This window comes from Lissotriton vulgaris, chromosome 10, assembly GCF_964263255.1.
Source record: "Lissotriton vulgaris chromosome 10, aLisVul1.2, whole genome shotgun sequence".
Lineage (NCBI taxonomy): Eukaryota > Metazoa > Chordata > Amphibia > Caudata > Salamandridae > Lissotriton > Lissotriton vulgaris.
In genome coordinates, this window is record NC_141698.1 from 448,976,446 (window position 1) to 449,002,469 (window position 26,024).

Sequence of the window (26,024 nt, forward strand, 5' to 3'; positions counted from 1 at the left end):
ACCAGGCATCCCCGGCGGTCTGGTGGGGCCGTTAGTGAAGATGAGGCAAGCTAATGCCCAGAGTTGCCGAGTGTGATCGCTGATCAGAGTGGGCACCGAGGCGAGAGAATTATCGAGTCCTCTGACCCACTGCCGCGCCGGGAATCGAACCCTGGTCCCGGGCCGTCCTCTGCTCTCGGGTCTGCCGCCTCTAACCAGTGAGCCACACTGGTTAGAGGGTTGGTTGTACTAAAAGGATGGTTGTACTAAAAGCTGTTTCGACTTTAGCACACATGAGTGCCAGAGTAAGATGGGCTTGAAAGGGAGCTAATCCTCCAGATGGACTTCCTTGTGTACAATGTTGGATGGAGTAGAGGTGGAGGTAGACAGCAAACGGCTAAGAAAAACATTCCCTTCCATCGGAAGAGGGCAACAGGAAGAATAAACCTGCAGCTCCCCTCCATACATAGCAGCAGAAAGCGCTCTTACTTTATAAATGTAGAACATTTCTCAAATGGGTCGACTGACAAGTTTAACAGGAGAACCTTAAGGCTCCCTCACAAACTCTACTCATCTTGGATTGGGCATTTTGAATATGTTGAGACCGTAAACCATTGTGAGTAAAAAGGATCCCCAAGTAACAAAAATAATTAAGCTTCATGATAGGAATATCCTTAATAAAAAGTGTCTTACACTTTTGGTTAGTTCTGCCACAGTACATCGTAAATGTTCATCATTAATTTCCTAGTCTCCATAAAGTCCGCAAAAGCTTCCATCAATCTCTGCAGCCCCACTAAGGTCCCAGACATTGGGACTGCTTCCTCTGCATACAGGAGTACAGGAATCAGACGTACACCGGCTATGGGCGCATTGGCCTGCAGAGCTTGCAATGCACCATCCACACCGTTGAAATAAAAGGGGAAAAAAAGGGGCCAGGACGCGCCCTTGACTAACTTCCCTCCTGATTTAAAAAGAGGGAGAGCTTTCTCCGTTGGGGCCATAGCAAACCTTGGAAGATAAACTGTCATACAACCAGGACAAAAAAGAAACAATATTCTTGGGAGCCTCAAGAGAGAGCAATGTGTGCCACACAATTATTCGTCCACCAGATCGAAAGTACTACTAAGTTTGGCAAAACACAAATGGTGGGTGCCAGACGAGGCCTTAGTATATTTCCCAATTACCAGATCCAAATTCACGCACTGCTCCACCATCCCCAACTCCTTCTTGAAACCGTTCTGGGCTTCCAAAAGGACGGAGTTGTCAGAGGCCCTGAAAAATTGTTTTGAAAAGAACGAGATTGCTGATCCATCAAATAGTGATTCCTTTTAAATGATAACAAAAGGGAATGAAAATGGGAAAGATAAGCTCGAGGCATGCTAAGCTGATAACATTACACATTAAACACAAGCAGTAGCTTCTTTGAGCTACAGTGGCCTGCACTGGAAATTGATCTTTCAATCAATTTTTACAAAATAGCAGAATTCTCAATTCTCTGTAATGAGAGAATGCGGTGATGCTGCCAGGGAGGAGGGTTGGTTGCTTATACCTCAATGAAGATTCCCATGGTGGAGAATTAAGTGTTTATCTTTTGCTACAACTTGACAGATTCTGCGCTTATAAAAAGAGAATAGAACTGCAAGTTCATCCCCAATACTAGAGGTGCTGGTCAGTGAGAAAAGGCATTTGAAGGAGGGCGGTTCTACCAGTCCAAGAGATTTGCAAAGAAGCCTGGTGCTCTTTGGGACATTTCTTAGCAAACCCATAGTGGTGGATTTTCCCATGTAGTGAGCTTTAGTCTTATAGGGTGGGTTTGTTGACTTTTTGATAGCATGACACTAATGTGAAACAATTCATCCTGCCCTGGACTGCTCTATATTGGCTGTGCTGATTCTCATAAGGCTTTTATTAATTGAGAGCTGCTTAATGCATCTACTTTGACATTTTGTTCACCTAGGTGGTGAATTGCTGGGATTGGTGAATTTTTGTTTAGTAACCAGTACCAGATGGCTTGGACTTCAAATGGCAGAGTCCTGCATCTCATGCACTATCACAAGTGAAACATGGGCATGGTTGTAGTGCTGTTCACCTGTATCAAATTGAAACTGGCTAGAAAGGATGCAGATTTCGGACTAAGATGTATCAAGTTGATTTCCAGTAGATAGTGGCATGACTTGACAACAAGGCAGCATAACAATAACTTGCCAAAGATGAATAATAAACTTTATACAAATGCACTAGATATATATAATAAATAATGTTAGGGGTGTACATTTTGTGCCTTATCATAATACTTATATTTGCTCAACTATCTGTTATTATTTCATAATTCTAATAGATAGTATTTATATTAGATTAGCTCATAAGAAACATTTTTATTATCTAACAACCAAGCTGTGTGTCCACTGTTTGGGGACAAATCCGGGGAAAGGCTTCTCCTTGTACCCTACAAGTTTCTCGGGAGGGCCTGTCTTTTTCTAAGCACCTCTAATATTCCAATGAGAAAAGCTCAAACGAGAGGATGGAAACCAAGTGTCTGTCGTTCTTTTTCTCCAAAGAGATCATACATGCCTCTGGTGGCTCAGGAGGTACACTTAAAGACATTGTATATTTCAAATAGCAAGTGCTTTATGCCCAATTGATGTTTGATATTGTAGCTTCAGATGGAAAGGCAATTCTGCCAGTATATTAGTTTTAAAGCACCAGCATTTGAGTGCAATAGAAGCAGGTTTCCTTCTCAGTTTTCTGACATTTAACTCTATTTTTAGAAGCATTGTCGGCCATCTTCACAGAGTCAAATTGCTTATATCTCTGTAATCCAAATCACATTCATATAGCTGCCATTTGATTGTATTCACACCAACTACGTGCATACTATTCGGGGCAAAAAGTCCATGTAGCAGAACTTACATTGTTGAAATACAATTATTCAACTATTGGCCACATTATTTTCAATAGTGCATCGTATATCGATAAATCATTTCAAAGAATATTTTTCATGTTATATATGTATGAAATGAATCGCGCACATGCTTAAATTCAGCATTGACAGCCCCGATATTCCGCTTATTGCAGAACTCAAGTCATTAATAGTGTATGTCAACTAAACCCCGAAACTCGGGAATAAGGCCGTGAATCGGCTATCAATCATATTCCATAGGATGGCATTGATGTGAAAAAACTTTTTTAGATCGATCTTCTTATTAGTGCAAATATATACAGTGTCAGGTGCCTAAATCAAATTTTATGAATTAAAGAAAACCTCGTCAAAGCAAACGTCAGAAAAACATTTCATGAAAACTTAGAAATTCAATGAAAATTGAGCATATTCTCAGTATAGTATAATGTTACATTATATACTCATAAAGAATGATCTCTACCTGAATATAAAAGCCCTGAAGGTAATCATCTACCTAGATGTACAGCTAGTTCTTCCCCATGGTTTAGACCCCCTGGCATCTTTGTTTGTAAATCAATAATGGTGCGTGATTCCAGTCTACGTAACTTTGAGACTCTATCTCCCCCTCTCGAGTTGACTGGTACACAATCTAACCCAAAATACTGCAATAGGTCCCTATTGCTCGGATGTTTTTGTGCAAAGTGTCTTGCTACTGGATAGTTCATATCTTTATTCATAATAGCACGTTGGTGTTCTAATATGCGCACTTTTACAGTATGAATTGTGCTCCCCACGTATCTCTGTCCGCAGGGGCACAATAAGCAGTATACCACATGCGATGTGGAGCATGTGAAGAACTTGTTGATGACTTTATGTGTTTTTAGTCCTGGAATTGTATATTTAAGAACTCTCTTACTATTGGCACACGCCCTACATCTGCCACAGGGAAAGAAACCTTTCATTTCTTTTAACGTGCCCATTACTGGTAAGATGGGAGACAGATGGCTCTGGACTAGAGTATCCTTAATGGATCTCGCCTTTCGAAAAGTGATTAGGGGATTATTTGGAATATCTCTCCCTATCACTGCATCTGTTTGGAGTATATTCCTATTTTTCTTTAATATTTTCTGAAGGCTACTCGCATCATCTGAGTAAGATGTTATCATTCTGAATTTTCCCTTCCCTGTATCTGATGTCTGGTCAATTTTCTGATTCTCTTTAAAGAGATCTTTTCTGAGGATGTTTTGTACCCGTTTGAAAGCATTATCTAGCACAGTCTCCTGGTACCTTCTAGCTCTAAATTTGGAAAGACAACTGCTGGTTGCCTTCTGGAAATCTGCATCCATCGAACAATTGTGTTTTAGGCGGAGTTCCCCATAGTGTATGCTTTTTGTGAGAAGTTGGCCTGATATATGATGCTCACTAGTTCTAGTGATCACCTTGTTTCAGTCCAAACAACCCTTATGGTGATTGGTTGTAAAGTCAACCTTATAGACCAGCTATCCTAATGGTAGTATGGACAAAGAAGTCTTAGGCTAAACTCTTTTGGCATGTGAAGCCAGCTGTTTTACCACATATAACCCCTTGAATACCAAGTGAAAGGACACCACACAGGTTGTTATGAAAATAAACAAGATATTTATTAACTAACATACACCTCTGAACTCTTTATGAGATCAGAGGGCTAAGCACATGACAATCTCTTAGGAAAAATACGTTTAAGTTGCACAAATTACAATGGTGCCCTAGGGGCACGACAAACCATATACTAAGTAAGTGGAATGTGAAAGTTGATAAAAGGAATGGAGCAGTCCAGAGGCTGTAGGATCGCTGAGACCACGCTACACTAACTCTAGGTAGGTAATAGGTTGCCCACGGAACGCGTGTGCAGAGTGTGAACTCACAAGCGAGATGCTTAACAGTGTCTATGGACAGTACAGTTCAAGAAAAAGGTGGGTAGGGACAATCCTGACTAGGTAAGACAAAAACGACTGTGGAACTGGACACTAGGAGAGTCAAGCTACCCTTGAGCACCGAAATGCTCGTGTTACCTCACTCACAGGCTGCGGGTCCATAGGTGCCAAGTCGTGTCGGGTTCCGGCGTTGAAGTCTATGGAGGCTGGAAGAAAAGATGCCGCAGGCGATCAGGAGGAAGATGTCCGGTGTGATCCAAGGGTGGATCAGTGAAGAGGAGAACCTGAAAGCAAAGGGGACAATATTCAAAGTCACTAGCCAGTGACTGGAGTGGAACCAGGAGTGGAACCAGATGTCGTCGTCGCGATCAGGTGAGGGTGGACGCTTGTCTGTGCAGCCACGTGGACCAGGTGGTGTCTTCGACGACCAGGATGGAGGCACGAGCTGTCCCACGCAGGCTCTCGCTGTCGGCGGTGTCGGATCCGGGTTTGGAGTCAACAGGCCTTGGCAAAGGCAACCCACGCGGTGAGTGGAAACGGCGTCTGGAGTGGACCAGGAGGGTCCGGGGTGCTCCTCTTTTGGAAGGGAGCAAGGGCCAGTCTGGAGCAACCAGACCAGCAGTGAAGATTTTGAAGTTCGTCGCCTAGGAGGTCACTAGCCAGCTGGCCAGTGACCAGACAACGCGTCGAGCAGCAAACAGGCAGAAGGGCCCCACACAGATCTCGTGGATGCTGGAGGGCTGGTCTTCGGTGCAGGAGCTGCTTGGGGGTGGGGCTTCTCAGTCCCCAAAGCACTTGGACGAGGTTACCTCAGAAGTCGTGCTGGAGCGAAGTGCTGCTTCTTTCAAGATGGCCTGTCCCACGTGTCTCGTCTAACCCACGGATCTCAGCTGTGCTGCAGATGTAGGTAGAGGTCCGAGAGGTCTGGGAATCCGGGTCTCGTCGGACTCTGAAGTCTGGATCCTTGAGGGAAGACGACAAAGGGAAGCCACTGGACGCTGATGGTGCCTGCTTGTGCAGGGTGGACACTCCTTACCCACAAGGGAGATTTCTTCAGTCTTCTGTGGAGCAGAACAGCAAAGTCCAGAGTTTCTTCTTGTAAAGTTGTTCAGGATAATCTAATTTGGAATGGGACCAGCTCCTACCTTTATCCGGCTAAAGGGGGCTGTACTACGACTAGGTCCCTCCTCTGGGTGGGACCAGGAAGGGGGGCGGTTACACCCCCTATCCTTTGTCCGGTCTTGCGCCAGAGCTGGGGCTGGAGAGCCCCAAGAACTGGTTTAGACTGGTGTATGCACAGGGACACCTTGTGTGCCCCAGGCATGTCTCATTCCTTTCAGCTCTGTCCTACCTAACACACAAAATCCTGTCTGGGGTGGTGCTAGCACCTCCCAAGGCAGGAAACCCTTTGTCCAAGCCTCCCTCGCTGGAAGGACTCCCAGCAGCAGGAGGTCAGACTTGTGTCTGTGGTGGCAGCATCCATTTTGTGATGCCGAGGCTCGAGTTAACTTTAACCGGAGTTCACAGTTACATACATGTCGTGTCCCTCTAGAAGGGTGGAATGCTACCCCCGTCGCCAGAATTGGCGAGGGGGTAGTATTCCAATTCCAATGACACCTTACTCAACATGTTTTGATAATGCTATACCAAAGTTAGCAATAACCGTGAGGATTATAATGCACTTAAGAGTATATGGTGTAGCGTTATCATGGAAACAGCTAAAGGACTTTGTTCCGAAAGCTGCAGACAGGCTCATCTCATGCTAGAGCACCATCTCACATAATTCCAAGCACTCTGCCTTCAGGATTGATAAGGGCTACCATAGGAGTGACTGATAGGAGGATATGTGTCCATTTTAGGGTTAGATATAGGGATACTATATCTAAAGCAAAGGGTGATTACACCACCTTGTCCCAGCTGATTGATCAGCCAGTTGTGTCAGATTTGGATGGCCAGCCAGGGGTGGCATAATACACGCTGCAGCCCCTGGTAGGCCCTGAGTGCATCTATGCCCTGGGTACCTAAGGTACACTGTACAGGGGCTGATGAGGTGACTCAGTATCCAATTAGATATGTACCTAGAGTACATGGAATCCATTTTACAGAGAGAGCAGTGGGCCTGGGGTCCTGAATTGCAGGGCCCCAGGTCAACTAAGTCGAAAAACCAGCAAAACACAAGGCAAAAAGTTGGGGGCAACCATAGTCAGATATCCACCTTCCTACACTTTTGATTAGCTTTGGCGGATGATTGCTGTCGTCGTGTAAAATAGAATTGCCGGCAGTAGGCTTTCTAAAAAGCTCTGTTTGTATTTTGCCATTTTTAATGTATACCCTTAGGTCCAGGTAATTGACTGTTTCTGTGCTAGCTTCATAGGTGAATCTAAGATTGAGATCATTCATATTTAGTTCTTGAATAAACTCTCCTACTTGCTCTATAGATCCCCTCTAAACTAGGAAGAGGTAGTTGATGTATCGATGCCAAATAACCACATGTTCTACCCATTTGGCTCGGTCTTCGTCAAGGGCCACCTGCTCCTCTCACCAGCCTAAGAACAAGTTCGCGTAGCTGGGGGTGAAGCAGGTTCCCATCGCTGTGCCAGAGATCTGCCTGTATAGTTGTTTTTGAAACAGAAAAATATTGTGAAACAGGCAGAACTCAATCAACTCTATTAACATGGTGTTATGCTCCAAGAACTTCATAGATCTCTTCTTAAGAAAATAATTCATGGCATTGATACCTTGTGTATGTTCAATAGATGTATACAAACTAGTTATATCCATAGTTATCAACACAAATGTGGATTCCCACTCAATGCTCTCTATTTTCATAATGAAGTTCTTGGTGTCCTTGACATAAGAAGCAAGTTGTAACACAATCTGAAAGAGAAAGGAATCAATATAAGGTGGACATGTTCTCGGTCAATCCCCTATTGAAGAAACAATAGGCCTCCCCGGTGGATCTTTCGAGGACTTATGTATTTTGGGGAGTTGATAAAATGTCGGTGTAATAGGGTCACTATTGCACAGGAAAAGAAATTCATTTATGTCCAGTAATTGCTTATCACGCCATTTGCTGATCATATGGTGGAATTCTTTGATGCTTTCCTGATACTTTTCTTTCGTTGTCTTTTCATAGTATCGGACATCATTCAGTTCCCGTAAAGATTCTCTGCAGTATTGCTCTCTAGTTAACAAGACTATGTTGCCACCCTTATCTGAGGGCTTACAGATGATTTCATCGTTTTTACTGAGATTGAGCAGTAAAGCTTCTTGTTCTTTGTTTAGATTTTTCCTTAGTTCTTTACGTTCGTTGGTATTGTTGTAGCGAAATTTTCTCAAATCTCGCACCACCGCCGCTGAAAAGGTATCTATGGCAACATACAGCATCTGTGGGTTAAATTGTGACATGGGTTTAACACCATCGACGCTCATGACGAGCTCAGCTCGTCATGATGTACACCTCCATACACTCATGACGAGCTGAGCTCGTCATGAACAATGGGATTTAAAAAAATTCAGCATTGACGATGAATGTCATAAGCATTGGTGTGGTTAAAGTCAGTTACTGGAGTTTCTTGTTCAATCCCAACTTTCCTTGTCCTTTCATTCATACTGATTTCTGTATTCTCATCATGGGCTTGCTCTGTCCGTAGTTCTTCCAGAATTTCAAGCATGTCCAGATCTTGTACTGCGAAAATATCTGTGTCTTTCAGATGTGATTTAGTTTTCAGATGTCTAGCCTCAGTGATTGAGGGTTTCAACTTAAAAAATGTATGTAACTTGATCTTTCTCACAAACTTGAATAGGTCAATTCTTGTTTGTGTAAATTCTAATCTATTATTGGGACAGAATGTTAGTCCCAATTTTAAAGTTCCTTCCTCTTTTGGTGTCAATGTGTGGTTCGTCAAGTTGATTATAGAGAGACAGTCAGTGGCTTCTACCATCTCGACCCTCTCTTTTTGCGATTGTTGTGGGTCATCGGCTTTCCTCTTCCCCTTCCAGCCGCCGCGTCTTGTTCTTCTTCTCTTTCTGGTGGCTTTGTCTTGCCCCCTCTGAGCCAGGTTTGGCGTATCAAATTGAACTCCAAATGAAAAGGAGTTTTTACTTTTTTGCCTTGTTCTGTTATAGTTTCATTGCCAGATTGTTCTCCTTCTGTGACTTCAGATTCTGAAGTCTCAACCCTCTCTTGCATAGCAATGGGGATCTTTTTCGTCAGCTCTCTGTGGGGGGCGTTAAATTTCTTGGCGAACGTTAGAATTCTTCCTTGACTGTAATCTCATTTGTCTCCTGTGATTTTCTCCTGTTTTCGTTGCCGGATCTTAGATTAATATTGGATTAATCTTTGTTTCATTAGTTCTTTCATTTCATCCATCTTGCTTTTCTCCATTTCCTTAGATATTTCTAATTCCAAATTAGCAATTTCTTCCAGGGCCGTAGCCCGGTCACTCCAGGCAAACTTGACCAAAATGTCAAGCATTTCCTTGCACGAGGCGGCAGTATATTCTGCCCATTGTTCTAACAGGCGTGGGTCCGGGTTTTTATACGCAGGGACAGTGTAGATCCGTAGTCCCCGCGGTACCCTATCCACATCTATATAGTTCTGTAAGGAAGTGGCTTCCCACCACTTCCTTACTTCTCTTTCGTATAGTCTTTCGAGTTTGGAAAGCTGAGCCTGGAGAGTCGTGTTTGTTTTTTTCGGAATGATATTTCTCGACCCCTCTGCTGTTGTGCGTTTTTTAAATATGTCTTGTGCTGCCTCGCAGCGGTCCGTTTCATCGAGCATACTGCTGGCTGTTTCTGGTGCGAGAGCAGCCGCTCCTCGCACTCTATGCCTTGCCCGACACCCACCCAATGTCAATTACAAATAGATAGTCAATACTCGGGATAGTTATTCGTGTATCGCTTACCCGTCAGCTTCCGCCGTGTTCAGCTGGCCAAGACGGTCTATGCGAAATGTCCTTCTCCTCCCGATGCAATCCTTTCATCAATGAATTTTGACACGGTGCTCCGGATACCAAATAAAAGCTCCAGTTGCACCAACAAACCGGTGCACTCGTGGGCGGGTGCTCTTCACGGCGGTGCCCCGCAGGATAAATAAATGCTCCAAAATTAACTTTCTTCTTAGTCAAGAAAAGCCAAAAAAGCACTCCAGTCGGGCGGCATAGAAGATTTTATTCAGCCAAGCAGTAGTTCGAGACAGACGCGTTTCGTTTCCTTCGTCAGTGTCATCGTTATACGCCGCAAGGACGCTATTTTTACTATTATACTGTTGCTATGGCTACACGCCTAGCAACGGTTTCGGGGTTTAGTTGACATACACTATTCATGACTTGAGTTCTGCAATAAGCGGAATATCAGGGCTGTCAATGCTGAATTTAAGCATGTGCGCGATTCATTTCATACATATATAACATGAAAAATATTCTTTGAAATGATTTATCGATATACGATGCACTATTGAAAATAATGTGGCCAATAGTTGAATAATTGTATTTCAACAATGTAAGTTCTGCTACATGGACTTTTTGCCCCGAATAGTATGCAACTAGTTGGTGTAAATGCAATGAAATGACAACAATATGAATGTGATTTGGATTACAGAGATATAAGCAATTTGACTGTTAAGATGGCCGACAATTCTCCTAAAAAATGTACGCGCCTTTTCCGTTGCTAGGCGTGTGGCCATAAAAACGGTAAAATAGTTAAAATGGCGTCCTTGCAGCATATAACGATGACACTGAAGAAGGAAACGAAACGCGTCTGTCTCCAACTACTGCTTGGCTGAATAAAATCTTCTATGCCGCCCGACTGGAGTGCTTTTTTGGCTTTTCTTGACTAAGAAGAAAGTTCATTTTGGAGCATTTATTTATACCGCGGGGCACAGCCGCGTAGAGCACCCGCCCACGAGTGCACCGGTTTGTTGATGCAACTGGAGCTTTTATATATATATATATATTCACTGAAAAAAACATAGGTTTTAGGCCTTATATAGTTAGGAATTAGCATTTAAAAAACCTTTGAAATTCACTCAAACAACTATAAGTTTTAGGGGTGTTATAGTTAGCTAGACATTTCACTCATACAAAACCATTGAAATTGCTCCTATATAGTTAGTTGTACTAACTATACTTCGCGCACCCGCAATCCACTGCTGATGATGTCACATATTAGATCATTCATGACATGTCTGTGACATCACTGAAGACATCTCAAATGACATCACTGATGACATCATCCAGTGAACGTGGTTTGCTTTGTTATTTAAATATGCATTATATATATATAGCAATTTGCATTGAAGAATGAGTGGATATATATAAATAAATATTTGGATGGAGGATTTAGTAGCAGTGTAATTGACTGTTTACTTGACCAATTTATAGTGTCTCACTAAATATAGTGGATAGTGACTAAACTGTGGGAAAATCTGTATCACTTTGTCAGTTGTTGTGTAAACTGATTCTACAGTTGGTTACTAGCTATGTGAAAGTCTATATTAGTTATTGATTAGTTAACTGAGTATTTGTATGGGAGTGTGAAAATGTGTGTGGTTCGGTGGGGGGTGTGTGACTGTCCAAAGATGTGTGAATAGTTGATTCAATAGATATATGAAGTTAAAACTACATGCTCTAACAGTTTGGGTGAGTGAATCTCTTTTTGGGTGTGGTGATGAGCAAATATATTTCTCAATGGTACTTGTCCAACAAACTAGAAAAATAAAAGGCAGTGTATGTGTCAGTTGTTGTATACAAATAAGTATACATAAGACTCAATGATTGTGTGCGTGACTGTATGGATAACTGTATACTTGTAATAATGATTTTAAAATTCACTAAGTATGACTTACTATCTAAATGAATAGATGAAGTGGTGTTTGTATAAGTGTTTTGCTAAGTAAATATGTAAGTATGATCCATTGTATGCATAAGTGAGTAGGATTACTTCATATGTGAATAGGATGTGTGCTGTTGTTTAATGTCGATATAGGTGTATAAGTATTTTTGATAGTGTTCTATTGTTCATTGACAGCATGTATGAGTGAATCTACAGGTAAGTGATTAGATGTCTGTATAGATCTATGAATCACTGAGTGGATTTTTAGATACTTGTATTGCTCAAGTGCATCCTGCTCAACACCCGCTCCGTCCACAGACATGCCGTAGAACTCTGGAACCTGCTCGACACAACATCACCAGACGTCGCCTTCCTCACGGAAACCTGGATGAACGCCTCCTCAGCGCCCGACATCTCCATAGCCATCCCGGACGGATAAAAGATCACCCGGAGGGACCGCGTCAACCAAACCGCAGGAGGCATCGCCATCGTCCACAGGAACACCATCAGCATCACGACCAACTCCGACTACACCTTCACCGCCGCCGAACACCTCCACTTCCAGATACACACCGACCCCAAGACCACCCTCAGAGGCACCCTCATCTACATACCCCAGGGACCACGCACCCAATTCAGCGAAGACATCACAGACTTCATCAGCCCGCACGCCCTCCCCTCCACTGACTACATCCTCCTAGGGGACCTCAACTTCCACCTGGAGAAAAATGACGACACCAACACCACCATCCTGCTGGACAACTTCACCATCCTCGGACTCAAGCAACTGGTGAACACCCCCACCCACCACGCCGGCCACACGCTCGACCCCATCTTCTCCTCCAGCAAACACATCTCCTTCAGCTACTCCACCGGCTTCATTGGACGGATCACAGCTGCGTCCACTTCAGCTTCAAAAGAACCACGACCCACCACCACCCGCAACAGGTTCCCCACAGGAGCTGGAGCAAGATCACCGCCGACCAGCTCACCACCTCCCTCAGCCTGAACCCTCCCGCCAGCGCAACGGACCCCAACGAAGCAGCCCGCACCTTCCCACAGTGGCTCACCAACTGCGCCGATGACCTCGCACCACTGAAGAACCCTCCCAGCAGACCCGGCAGCAAGAAAGCCTCGTGGTTCACCGACAAACTCAAAACATCCAAGAAAAACTGCTGCACCCTTGAAAAAGCCTGGCGCCATGACCAGACCACAGAAAACATGACTGCCCTCAAGAACGCCACCCGCAAACACCACCAGCTGATCCGCACCACCAAAAGAACAACATTCAAAGAACGACTGGACAACAACACCCACAACAGCAAGGAACTCTTCAGCATCGTCAAAGAGTTCTCCAACCCCAACGCCGGAAACAACAACATCAAACCCTAACAAAACCTATGCGACTCACTCGCCACCTTCTTCCACCGCAAGATCACCGACATAAACAACAGCTTCGGCACACAGACCACGCACCCAACCACCGAACCAATGCCCCCCACCACCATCCTCTGCACCTGGACCCCGGTCAGCACCGAAGACACCACCCGCACGATGAACACCATCCACTCCGGATCACCAACCGACCCCTGCCCCCACCACGACTTCAACAAGGCTGACTCTATCATCGCACCCCAACTCAGGGACATCATCAACATCTCCTTCAGCACCGCCACCTTCCCGGAGAGCTGAAGAAACCAACAGCGGACCCCACCGACCTCAAGAACTTCCGCCCCATCTCGCTCCTCCCTTTTCCTGCCAAAGTCATCGAGAAGACCGTCAACAGACAGCTCGCCGCCTTCCTCGAGACAAACAGATCCCTCGACCCTTCGCAGTCCGGCTTCCGAGCCAACCACAGCACCGAGACCGCCCTCATCTCAGCCACCGACGACATCAGATCCCTGCTCGACAACGGAGAAACAGCGGCCCTAATCCTCCTGGACCTATCCGCTGCGTTTACCACTGTCTGCCACCGCACCCTAGTACAGCGCCTGAACAACATCGGAATCCAAGGGAGGGCTCTGGAGTGGATCATCTCATTCCTCGCCGGAAGAACTCAGAGAGTCCGCCTCCCCCGTTCAGATCCGAGGCCACCAAATTCATCTGAGGCTTACCACAAGGATCCTCACTCAGCCCCACCCTCTTCAACGCCTACATGAGCCCCCTCGCAGCCATCGCACGCCAACACAACCTCAACATCATCTCCTACGCCGACGACACCCAGCTTATCCTCTCCCTCACCAACGACCCCGCCACCGCCAGAGCCAGCCTACATAAAGTGATGAAAGAAGTTGCAGAGTGGATGAAGAACAGGTGCCTGAAACTGAACTCAGACAAGACGGAAGTCCTCATCCTGGGGTCATCGCCCTCCGCCTGGAACGACCCCTGGTGGCCCCCTGCCCTGGGCACCACCCCCAAGCCAACGGACCACGCGCGAAACCTGGGCTACATCCTGGACTCCTCCCTCTCGATGACCAGACAAGTCAACTCCGTATCGTCATCGTGCTTTAACACCCTGCGCATGCTCCGTAAGATCTTCCGATGGATCCCCACCGAAACCAGGAAGACAGTCACCCAGGCACTTGTCACCAGCCGACTGGACTACGGGAACACCCTCTACGCGGGAACTACTGCCAAACTTCAGAAAAAACTACAGCGCATACAGAAAGCATCCACACGACTCATCCTGGACATCCCTCGCCACAGCCACATCTTGACCCACCTGAAAGATCTGCACTGGCTCCCCGTCAACAAGAGGATCACGTTCAGACTCCTCACCCACGCACACAAGGCTCTCCACGACATGGGCCCGAAGTACCTCAACAGTCGCCTCACTTTCTACACACCCACCCGCCAGCTACCATCAGCCAGCCTCGCCCTCACCGCCGTACCACGCATCTGCAGAGCCCCCGCTGGAGGAAGATCTTTCTCCTACCTGGCGGCCAAGACATGGAACTCCCTCCCCATCCACCTACGGCTGACCCAGGACCACCTCTCCTTCAGGAAACAACTCAAGACCTGGCTTTTCGAGCAGTAACGGACCCCTCACCCCAGGGCCTTGAGATCCTACTGGGTGAGTAGCGCGCTTTACAAATTCTTGATTGATTGATTGATTGATTGCTGTGACAATGGATTCAAATATGATACTCTGTATTTTACAAAGAGTGATGAAAGATGTTAATAGTGTATGAAAAGGTGTAAGATTGTCACGTGGATGATGTCATCAGTGATGTGATTGCTGGGGAGCTACGTTCAAATCTCGGCATCAGCTCAACATCCTGTGATTCCAGGCAAATTGCTTTGTCTCCCCGTGCCTACCACAAATGAATGTGTTCTTCTGTAATGTAAATTGTGCTCATGCCTTGTTGTCGAGTTTGCGCTATATAATATTCCAAGGAAAAATAAAGTAGGGAAACTCGAGTTCACACACTACTGAACTCGCACTCTTAAGTAAATCAGCAGTGCACTGTGAATCGGAGCGTTTCACAGGCCTGTCACAGATAAGAAATGCTATCAAAACGAAAACCTACAAAACAATATACTACTGGCCAGCAGCAATTCATACCCGGACAACGTTGGGACGGGCTGCTAGTATATATATATATATATATATACACACACACACACACACACACACACACACCCACACACGCGCACACACACACACACACACACACAAACGCACACACACACACACACACACACACACACACACACACACACACTGATATAATGAGAATGCAGCCACAATTTTCCCCTCACTTCATGGCACCAAAATGGAGCATGGTGACTTTTGCACAAGATACGTGGATTTCCGAAGCCTCAAGTACCATAATCCTCCCAGGGAATGCACACCTTCCCTCCACTACACATACGATTGTAACTGTAATCGAGTGTGCTAGTGGTCCAACTGCATTTTTAAATATATATCTGCTAGTGAATATGTCCATGTATATTGATAAAGTGATTCTGAATTACGTTCTTTTAACCCCTGTGCTAGTATTTATTACCCATGTTAAGTACTGATCTACTACCAAGCGCAGAAGAGATGTGACTTGAGCCAAGAAAGAATAATAAACTTAAGAAAAAACAAAACATATACAGGGTTTTTGATTATTGATGAAACGGTTGGAATAATGAGTCTGTCTACTGAAACTCATGTGAGAAGGGAAAATGAGGTCGCACAAAAGAGCAGAGAGTAGGTAGAGGGCTAAGGAGGAACATTAAGCAGGGGCCAGATAAAAATGTTGGCGTTGATGGAGGGGATCCGCCTCCGTCCTTCTTCCAAAGTTAGGTAGCAAGGTAGAACATGTGTGTGAGGGGGGATATATAAGGAACATAAAAAGTGGGACAACTGGCGTACAAGCAATGCAGTTTTGAGGGGAAAATAACCTCAGCAAAGAAGGGTTAGACAGTCTTAAACTTAATCAGGATAGATTTTCCAGATTAAAATCATTAACGTAGGTACTGTTTTCGTTAGGCAAACTTTTGACACCCCAAAATACATCCATTTATGTGCTTCATGCCACAGAGGTAAGGAATAAAGGGCAGTCACTTTCGACATAACCAAAGGACCCAATATTTCTAAGAGTGGAAAAAAGGGGAAAGCCGTGGATGACCACCCAGAAAACTGAAAGTTAACCAAAGTCCTCTGTGGTTGAATGGAACTCGCTTATAACAGTAGAGCTGCCTACAGAATCACAGGATACATTTGATCAGAAATAGAAAGAGTTAAGAATTGTGGATGCTCACCTTTAGTGCTGCAGTAAGATACACAGTTTATAGACTCTGCTATTTCAAAGCCAAATTGTTCATCCAAGGAGAGGGCATAGTTCTCATCTCGCTCCAGGTCCCATAACCTAAGGCAAATTGTATTTGAAAATGATTTTATTATATCATGTATGTGATTATAAAGTAGAGGTATTGTAGCAAAACTGTGTGTAAAATTCAATCAATACAACAGTTACAATTTCAATGCAATTAAAAAAGGCAATGTTTATACACACCTAACAAGTAACACATGAATTCACCCTTGACTTCAGGCAACTATGAATATTTCCAATACATCCATAAACTGTGTACCTTTGTGAGAGCTTATATTGATCTATCAGAGAGACACCTAGCTTCTCATCCATATCCAATTAGAGAAATTGACAGGATACCCCAAAACACAAAGTAACTTAATTGTATAGGATCAAAATATGTTAATTTTATAATTCTTGTAAAGTTTCAAAATTTTAAATTTTCAGTAGCAATGAACAGGACCACTACATATCCTTGAGTGATAAAAATGTGTTATACTGCATGAAAAACAATGTGGGGTAAAGGGCAATGTTGATTAGCATGGATCCAGGCATGGGTGAATATATATTTATAGATACACCTCCAACCGGTCACCGTGCAACAAACGCCTCATGCACGTTATCCAGTACGCAGACAACGAATCAAAATGTCCAAAGCCAGTCTTCAGGTTGTTCTTTTTTATTTTGTTTTTTCAAGCATAAAGTGCAGGGGTGCAAAAAATGCCGAACAGACGCGTTTCGGGCGTGAACGCCCTTGCTCACTGTTAGCGGTAAAATGGACTGGCTCACATTTAAATAGTACAATGCAAATTCAAAAAAGCGCGCCCAATTCAGTTCATTGACATAGCAGAAGGACTCAAATCATCATTAAGCTCAGTACACCATCATATATGGGGGCCATATTTGAATCGTCAAGATAATCTCAAATACAATAGAAACGAACATAGGTTATGTACAAGTACAAATACTGATTAAAATAGTAGTTCAATCAATTCTATTTGTCAATGAAATGGTGCATAAATGATCCATTGTTATTATCTATCCACATTAAAAAGTGCAAATGCATATCGTAAACATTTCATTTCAGTGCAAATTTCACTTTTATGAAATAAAGTGCAAAAGTGCAATGTTATACGCTTTGTGCAAATACGCAATTTAAAAAGTGCTTTCATACTATCTGTGCAAATACGCAATGTCGATAAATATGATCATGATGGATCAAAGGCAAAAAGTATTGCTCAATAGAAAAGTAATGCACTTGACAAAATTGTTCATAATCGCATGTGTTCGAACTAAAATTGCTGGGATAAATCCCTGGTGCTTATAGTTTACATGATTGCCTTCTGTACGGGGGCATGTGCGCCCATCATAAAGATTCATGGAATCACCAAATTGATCTGTGTTGTACTTATATTCGCAAATGCATCAGTCCATTGTTCCTAATGAACCAAAAAATAATAATAATAGTGAAGGAGTGAATAAGTGTCTACGACCAGTGATATTAGACAACTTGGGTAGTGAGGAAATAAATCAAAACTAAACAGAAATGAATCTTTCTACAGTTATCAAACGTTACATTAAAACCTCAGTCTTAAGATGTTAAATCACATCTTAATTTATATATATATATATATATATCTATCCATATGTGATGTGAACAAGGCTGAGTCGTATCGGTCGAATCGTGTCATGCTAAGGCAATGGCCAGGACTGACTGGTCGCTGTATTTATGGATTTTAAATAGAGCACAGCATTTTTCACTACGTCCCTCGAGTAGTCCGTACCTGTGTTTGTGCGCGGTGGAGGTTTGGTGACAACCCGGGATTTGCTTTGACTGACACACACAGACACACACTCACACACACACACACACCCACACACACACACACACACTGACACACACACACCCACACCCACACACATACGCGTCAGCTGCTGTGTTGTAAGTTTCGTGGTGATTCGTCAAGCGAGGGCCGAGCAAAAAGGAGGGGTCCCTAAACGATTTTTCTCCATGTTAAATTTAGATCCAGCTACAGCCCGAACTGCTGAATGGACTTACAACAAATTTGGAAGAAAGGTAGCTCTCGGTTCAGAAAGCAATCTTTTTGTTGAATGGTGTAAATCCATTCAGTAGTTCCTGAGAAACGTAAAGATTTCTAAGATATACAACTGTGCCCTGGAGAATCCGCGAACCTTCCCCATTGCGAGCTTACGATCTGATTGGCTGCCAACACTTCTGACCAGGAAGGGCTGGCAGCCATCTTGTGACTCAGTTGAACGAGTCACTAGAAAAAAAGTTAAAAAATGCCAAAAAACAAGAAAAGGGGGCAGGGGAGAAACACCCTGATCTCCAGGGCCAAAAAAAGCATTTTTTTAAAAAACAATTTCATGAGGATTCGTAAATCCAGCAGAAAATGTTTTACAAAATGAAGAGTGGGCTCCCGCGCTACGTTTCTTTTAGGCCCCCGGGTGGGTCAGGTCCTGGGGGCAATCATAAATAGAGATGCGTGGGTCCTCGAAGGCCTGGGAACCGCAACCTCCTGGGGGCTTATACATTGAAGTGCGGGGGCTACTCGGCCCCCGTAGTCTCGGGGACTGCCACCTCCCAGAGGCTATATTGACAAAAAGTGTGTGGGGGGGGTCTTGCCCCACCACGCAGCCACAGGGACCGGCACCTCCCCGGGACTATGTATTTGAAATGTGGGGACCACGTGGCTTCACCGCAGCCCTGGGGACCGTTAACTCCCTGGCCCTATGTCTACAAATATTTTTTTTGCTTCTTGGAACTTTCCACTGTATTTGTACTGAAATCAAGAAAATGCCAATAAAGATATTTATTTGAAAAAAAATGTGTGGGGGTCTCCAACTCCCCCACACAGCCCAGTGACCACAACCCCACCAGGGCTAGTTTCTAAATGGGAGGGGGGCCACGCTTCCTCCTTCCTGGAGCGGTACAAAAGGGGGTGGTGATGGACGGAGCATCTGAATCAATCAAGCACTCACACCCAGTTATTCAGCACACACATAGTCGGGAATACACTTATGTCTCGGCGGTTCATCAATCTTTCTCAAGGTTAGACTACCTGTTTGTTCCCTGCGCCAAGATAGGGAGAGTGGAATCAATGGCTATACTACCGCGTGGGCTTTCTGACCACTCCCCCATTGCGATCGATATCCTTCTTGATAGGAGGCGGCAGCCATTTCGATGGTGCCTCTCTACCTGGAACCTACAACAGGACGATTACCAGTCTCATATGCGAGAGGCCATAGTCCACTACTGGGATGAAAATGAGAGGTCGGGGTAAGATGTTGTGACCCTCTGGGAGGCCATGAAACCCACACTCCGAGGAGTAGACATAGCCTGGTGCGCGAAGGCCCGTAGGGCGCAAGGGGAGGATCTAGAGAAGGCGGCAGATCGTGTCCGCACCCTGGAGAGACAATGCACGGAGACGGGGTGGAGGAGGACATAAGACGGCTGCTGCAGGAGCAGAGAGATGCCGCTTCCCTACACCTTAAAGAGTCAGGGCAGGTGTGGCTTGCAACGCAAAGTAGAATTTATCAGTGGGGGGACAAGTCCGGCTCAATGTTGTATAGACTCTGCCAGGGCACGTTCCAAACTCAGACGATGCCGGCGCTGCGGGATGAGACCGGGAATTCTTTATCCGATCCAAGGGTCATTGCTGACAGCTTTGCGCGCTATTACGCGTCACAATATGCCCCTAGGGAATCTCTCCCGGCAGAGGCTGTACATAAATTTCTAGCAGGTCTCCAGCCACGGGGGATCCCTGATGAGGAGCGTAGTCGTCTTGAGATTCCACTGTCCGCAGAAGAATTGGGAAAGGCCCTTGGAGAGTTGAACGCTGGGAAGGCCCCAGGGCCCAACAGGTTCCCGTGCGAGTTTTTTCGGAAATATCATCTCCAATTAGGGACACATTTCAAGAAGGCATTAGATGCTGCTAGAGAGTCAGGTCGCCTACCGAATGATTGGAGGCTTGCTGAGATCGTGGTGTTCTGCAAGCCAGGGAGACCTCCAGATCGCCATGAATCGTATCGTCCTATCTCACCTCTGAATACTGAGGCGAAGATACTGGCGAAGGCACTCGCTAACCGCCTCCTCCCGATGATCACCACCCTGGTGCACCCGGACCAGGCTGGCTTCATGCCCCACAGGGCCACCTGACACAACATTAGGCGGGCCCAAGTGGCCTTGGAAATGATGCGAGCTACCGGTTCCCAGGCGGCGCTTTTGTTGGCTGATATCGATAGAGCCTTCGACTCGCTGAGCTGGGTTTACCTACAAGCGCTCCTGCCTCGCCTAAATCTCGGACCCCATTTTCTCTCGTATATACGGCTGCTATATACTGATTTGACGGCATCGGTGCGAGTGGCCGGCGCGATCTCAGACGCCTTCCCTATTGGACGGGGTACCCGACAGGGGTGCCCTCTCTCACCGTACCTGTTCGCTCTCGCGATGGAACCTCTTGCGGCGTGGGTGCGCATAGACGCGCAGATGAAGGGATTTGAATGGGAGGCTGGGCCGTCCGACAGGATTGCGCTTCATGCAGAAGACGTAATGTTTTTCCTTACAGACCTCAATAGGTCTCGCCCGAGAGTCCTCGATATCATGAGAGCGTTTGGAAAGGTTTCGGGGCTTTATCTTAATGTGAAGAAATCCACCTTATGGACCCTGGGAAATGGTGTGGCACTTGGCAATTGGGCGTCTGCTCTACAGGAGGCGACAGGAGGTATTAAGTATCTTGGGGTGTTCCTAACGGACATACCTGGAATCTCGTGGGAGCGTAACATCGTTCCGGTCTGGGATAGGGTCCGGTCAGATATGAAAACATGGTCCCGTATGCCCTTGAACTTGTATGGCCGCTCGGCCATTTTTAAGATGGTGGCCCTTCCTCGTCTGCTCTACCAACTACAGAACCACCCCTATCCTGTCTCGCCGCAGTGGTTTTGGCAGGTTAACTCGGAACTAGGCCGCTTCCTTTGGGCAGGAGGTGCTATTTGTGTGGCCCTCCGCACCTGTTTCCTCTCTACGTAATGTTGTGGCCTGGCGTCGTCGGACATCCTATCCTACTATCAAGCATCCCATTTGTTGGTGCTCAACGAATGGTGGTATGGAGATCGGAGCGATCCGGCGTATGCCCTAGAGAGATTTTTGATGGAACCTGATACTTTACATACGTTACTGTACTCGGCGGGGAAGAGGAAGAGGCTCCTAGTGGTTATGCAAGTTGTCTTCCAGGTCTGGCGTCGGGCGCTTAGCCGTATGGGATGGTGGAACAGGCTGACTGAGGAGACACCGCTGTGGCGGAATGGCCGCCTACCGGCTCTGGCGACCTTGCAAGGGTTTCGTGGCTGGGACGCGATAGGGATCTCAGCACTGGGACATGTCATGAAGGGCACATCCCTTAAATCATTTGAGGAGCTGAGGGACGAATACGATATGCCCCATACCCAATTTGTCAAATATTTGCAGTTTCGACATGCCATTTTCCCTGCCTTGGAGGGACTGGACTCCCTACCGGAGTTCAGTCCACTAGAAGCTAAATTATTTATGGGGGAACTGGTGGAAAAGAAAATATCCTGCATTTATCAATCACTGGTTATTCATTGCTCCCCCTCCCTGGACGGCTTGCGGTCTACTTGGGAGAGAGACGTCGAGAAATTGATGAGGAGGGGTGGAGGGAGGCTCTTGCGGCTCCGAGGGAGGCGGCCATCGCTGTACGATTGTGTTTTATCCAATTTAAATACCTACATAGGGCTTACTACATGAGAGAGAGACTGTGGCGGGCCGGGTTGATTACCTCTCCTGTCTGTCTGAGGTGTGGCAGAGAGGTGGGCACCTTCCTTGACACGGTGTGGTCCTGTGGGGCATTGGAGAGATATTGGGGGCGTGTATGGGACTGCTTGGATGAGGTACTGGGCTGGCAGCTCCCACGTACATCGCAGTTGGGCCTTCTACATGTCTTGGAGCAAGTGGGTGGTAACATATACAAACAACACTTACTACTTCTGGGCCTTACGGTGGCCAAGAGGGACGTGGCCCGCGCATGGAAAGACCCTAGGGTTCCCCAATAGAGGTATGGAAGCGGGGTTTGGATTATTATATGGGACTGGAACGTCCAGTGTTTGAGGCCTGTGGCTGCCCCAGAAAGAACTACAAAATATGGAAGAGGTGGGCGGAATACAGGGGGCTGTGGCTGGAGCCGCTGATACAGCAGGATGTAACTAGTGACCAATTGTTCTGAGGACCGGGGCGAGGGTAAGAGTGTATTACCACTATTGTACAGACTTATTTGTTTAGACCTAGGTGGACATCGTGAACAGGGCTAGGGTGGGACCCGGGTGGGGGTAGTTCAATACCAATGTTTTATCCTGATTACTGCATTGATTGCTATTCTTTGCTTTTTGATCATATGCTCACAGCTCCTCCGGTGTTCAGAGTACTGTGGATGTCTTGCAATCTTACCTGAAACAACAATAAAATTTTGTTCTGAAAAAAAAAAAAACACTCACACCCAGTCAAAAGATCTGGGTTTAATCCATCACCGTTCTTTAGCCCACTCTGCCACCCCAGTTCAGACATGGCTATATGCAAATCAGTCTGACCCTGTGCCTCATGGGAACAGTCCAGCCCGAACTGCCAAGCCATGTCTTCTCTGGACCGGAAACAAGCTTCCGAGGACTGGTTTCTGGCATTCCAGCCGTCTTCAGCCCAGCTTGCTTGAATCCAGTGGCAAAGTGAGCAAGGGACTCACGTCTGAGCATACCCTGCCACACTTATGGCGGCCAAAAGCGGTACAAAAGGGGGTGGTGATGGACGGAGCATCTGAATCAATCAAACACTCACACCCAGTCAAAAGATCTGGGTTTAATCCATCACAGTTCTTTAGCCCACTCTGCCACCCCAGTTCAGACATGGTTATATGCAAATGAAATGAAATGAAATAAATCTTATATTGCGCTACTAAGCCAGAGGGCATCAAGGCGCCTAACATAAAAGAAATCAGAATGACCAGATAAACAGCACTACGGATACGCCTTTGAGAATAGCCACGTTTTCAGAGCTTTACGGAAGTTCAGGACTGACGTTGGGATTTAATTTCTATGGGAAGGCTGTTCCACAACTTGGGGGCTACCGTTGAAAACGCCCTCCCGCCCCATTTACTTCTTCGAACACAAGGCACCACCAACAAGCTCTTTGTAGAGGAGCGGAGGACTCTATCTGGTACATAAGGGCGTAGCAGTTTCCTCACGCCATCAGCCCCTTTGCCAGTAAGCGCCCCATAGGTCAAACAAAGAGTCTTATAAACAATCCTGGGCGCAATAGGAAGCCAGTGCAGGCTTTTCCTGGCAGCCGTGGCGGAGGAGAGTCTAGGGGCATCCAGTACAAATTTGGCCGCAGCATTCTGAACAGTCTGAAGGCGCTGCACCAGACCTTTATTAGCACCGGCGTACAGGGCATTACAGTAATCAAGTCGCGAAGCAACAAGTGCAACAACGACCTGCTTACGAGCCGGAGGGGACAAATTGTATTTGATTTTCCGCAGAATTTTCATGATGCCCCGGCAGGTAGCGACTGTTCTGTTTACCTGCTGTGCCATTGAGAGAGTCGGATCGATCATCACTCCCAGATTCTTCGCAGAATCAGTGGGTGTAGGGCAGACTCCCAACAAGGGGGGCCACCATTCGGCCGTCCAGATGTTAGTGTTTCCGCCGAAAACCAAAATCTCGGTCTTCTCCCCATTCAGTTTAAGTGAATTGTAAATCATCCACTTAGAAACCGCCTCCATGCAGTTTCTAAAATTACGAATGGGAGTGTTCACCGAGTGAGAAAGGGACACCAGAATCTGGGTGTCATCGGCATAGGAGACTACCTCCATCCCGTACGATCTTACCAGCCTGGCAAGTGGGGCCACATAGATGTTGAACAGGGTCGGACTTAATGCCGACCCTTGTGGAACCCCACATTGCACAGGAGTGGGAGGAGATAGATATTCTCCCAGCTTAACCCTCTGCTCCCTCTGATCCAGGAAGGAAGCCAATAAGCTCAGGGCCGCGCCCTCTACCCCTATCTCCCTCAGCCGAGATGTAAGAACCGAGGGAGACAGGGTATCGAAGGCGGCTGTCAGGTCTAAAAGGATCAGCAGGGAGGTATAGCCCTGGTCGACCTCAGTGCGGATGTTTTCAAGCACTATCGTGAGGGCCGACTCCGTGCTATGTCCTCTCCTGAAATCATGTTGGGACTGATCCAGGAGACCAGAGGAATCCAAAATCGCTGCCAGATGCTGGTTTGCTTTGCAGGTGCTGGGAGCAAAGAAATGGGGCGGAAGTTTTTAAGTACCTCAGGGTCTAGTGTAGGCTTCTTCAGGAGGGGCTTGACTACAGCACTCTTCAATTGGGAAGGGAAGATACCATCCTTCATTGCTCTGTTCATAAGGTCCAGAAGCGGAGGCAGTAAGGTCTCTCTGCAGTCCTTGAGAACTTTGAGAGGACAGGGGTCTAAAGGAAACCCTGACCTCATCTTGCTTAAAAGCAAATCAATTTCCTGCAGAGAGAGCGGTGGAAATGCTTACAGACTCATTGTGGCAGTCGGGGCATCAACTTCGGAAGGAAGAAGGATTGGGCTGGGAGAGGGGGGGCATTAGGGCCTTTTGTAGATCAAGGGCCGAATAAATGTCCACTATTTTTGTGTGAAAATATCCTGCGATTTTATCACAGAGATCTTGTGAGCACACTATAGGATCGGGCATCTGTAAAGTACATAGAGAATCCACTATCTTAAAAAGTTCTCTCGGGCGGTAAGAGTGGTCGTTAAATGGGCAAAGTATTCTTGTTTCGCCTTACTAACCTCCACCTTGTACTCTTTAAGGAGAGATTTGTGCTTCTCCCTCTCAAGGGGGTTCCAACTCACTTGCCATAGCCTTTCCTGCCTCCTACACCCAAGCCTAAGGGCTTTTAAAGGCTGAGAAAACCACAGGGCTGATGGTCTCTTTCGAGCAGAATAGCGAAGGGTTACCGGGGCTAGCACATTTACTGCTGTCGTAATAGCATTCGTTAGCTCTATAGCATCTATATTAACATCCTTGGCTGAGTCAATAGCAGATTTTTGAATTAGCGGGGCAAGGGAAGAATTAGTAACCTTCCTAAAATTTCTTCTAGGTTCCATTTTACTAGGACCAGTCAGCTTAAGGTTCGTAGGAAGAGCCTTAAGTTCCAATGGAACGGCCAGATGATCGGACCAACTCAATAGAATAGGTAGGCCGTTTTTAACCGTGGATCATTTGTAAACCCCCCATCCAGGATGTGACCCGCCTGGTGGGTGGAAGATTTAACCAACTGCTGAAGGCCATAGGCAGACAAAGAGTCCAAGAAAATAAGAGAATCTCTGGAAGTAGAATTGTCTAGATGGAAATTTAGATCGCCCAGAATCGTCAAATGGGTGCAGCCAAAATAGGGTTCCAGATTGTTAAGCAGAGACTGGCTAAAATCAGTTCTAGGACTGGGGGGGTCTGTAGATCAATATGACCATAAAAGGGGCAGCACAGGGGGAATTAACTGAGAAATGAAGAGCTTGAAAGGGGT

The 26,024-nt window shown here is 46.0% G+C and overlaps 1 protein-coding gene across 1 annotated transcript in view; it reads right to left on the minus strand.

The window, feature by feature from the left end:
• The window catches only part of IFT140 (intraflagellar transport 140), a 1,373,663-nt gene that overhangs the window by 854,696 nt on the left and 492,943 nt on the right, over positions 1-26,024 (minus strand). Inside the window, exon 8 of the mRNA XM_086941301.1 lies at positions 16,378-16,484. Within this exon, the coding sequence (XP_086797427.1) occupies positions 16,378-16,484 (107 nt within the window). The remainder of the gene's footprint in view (positions 1-16,377; positions 16,485-26,024) is intronic.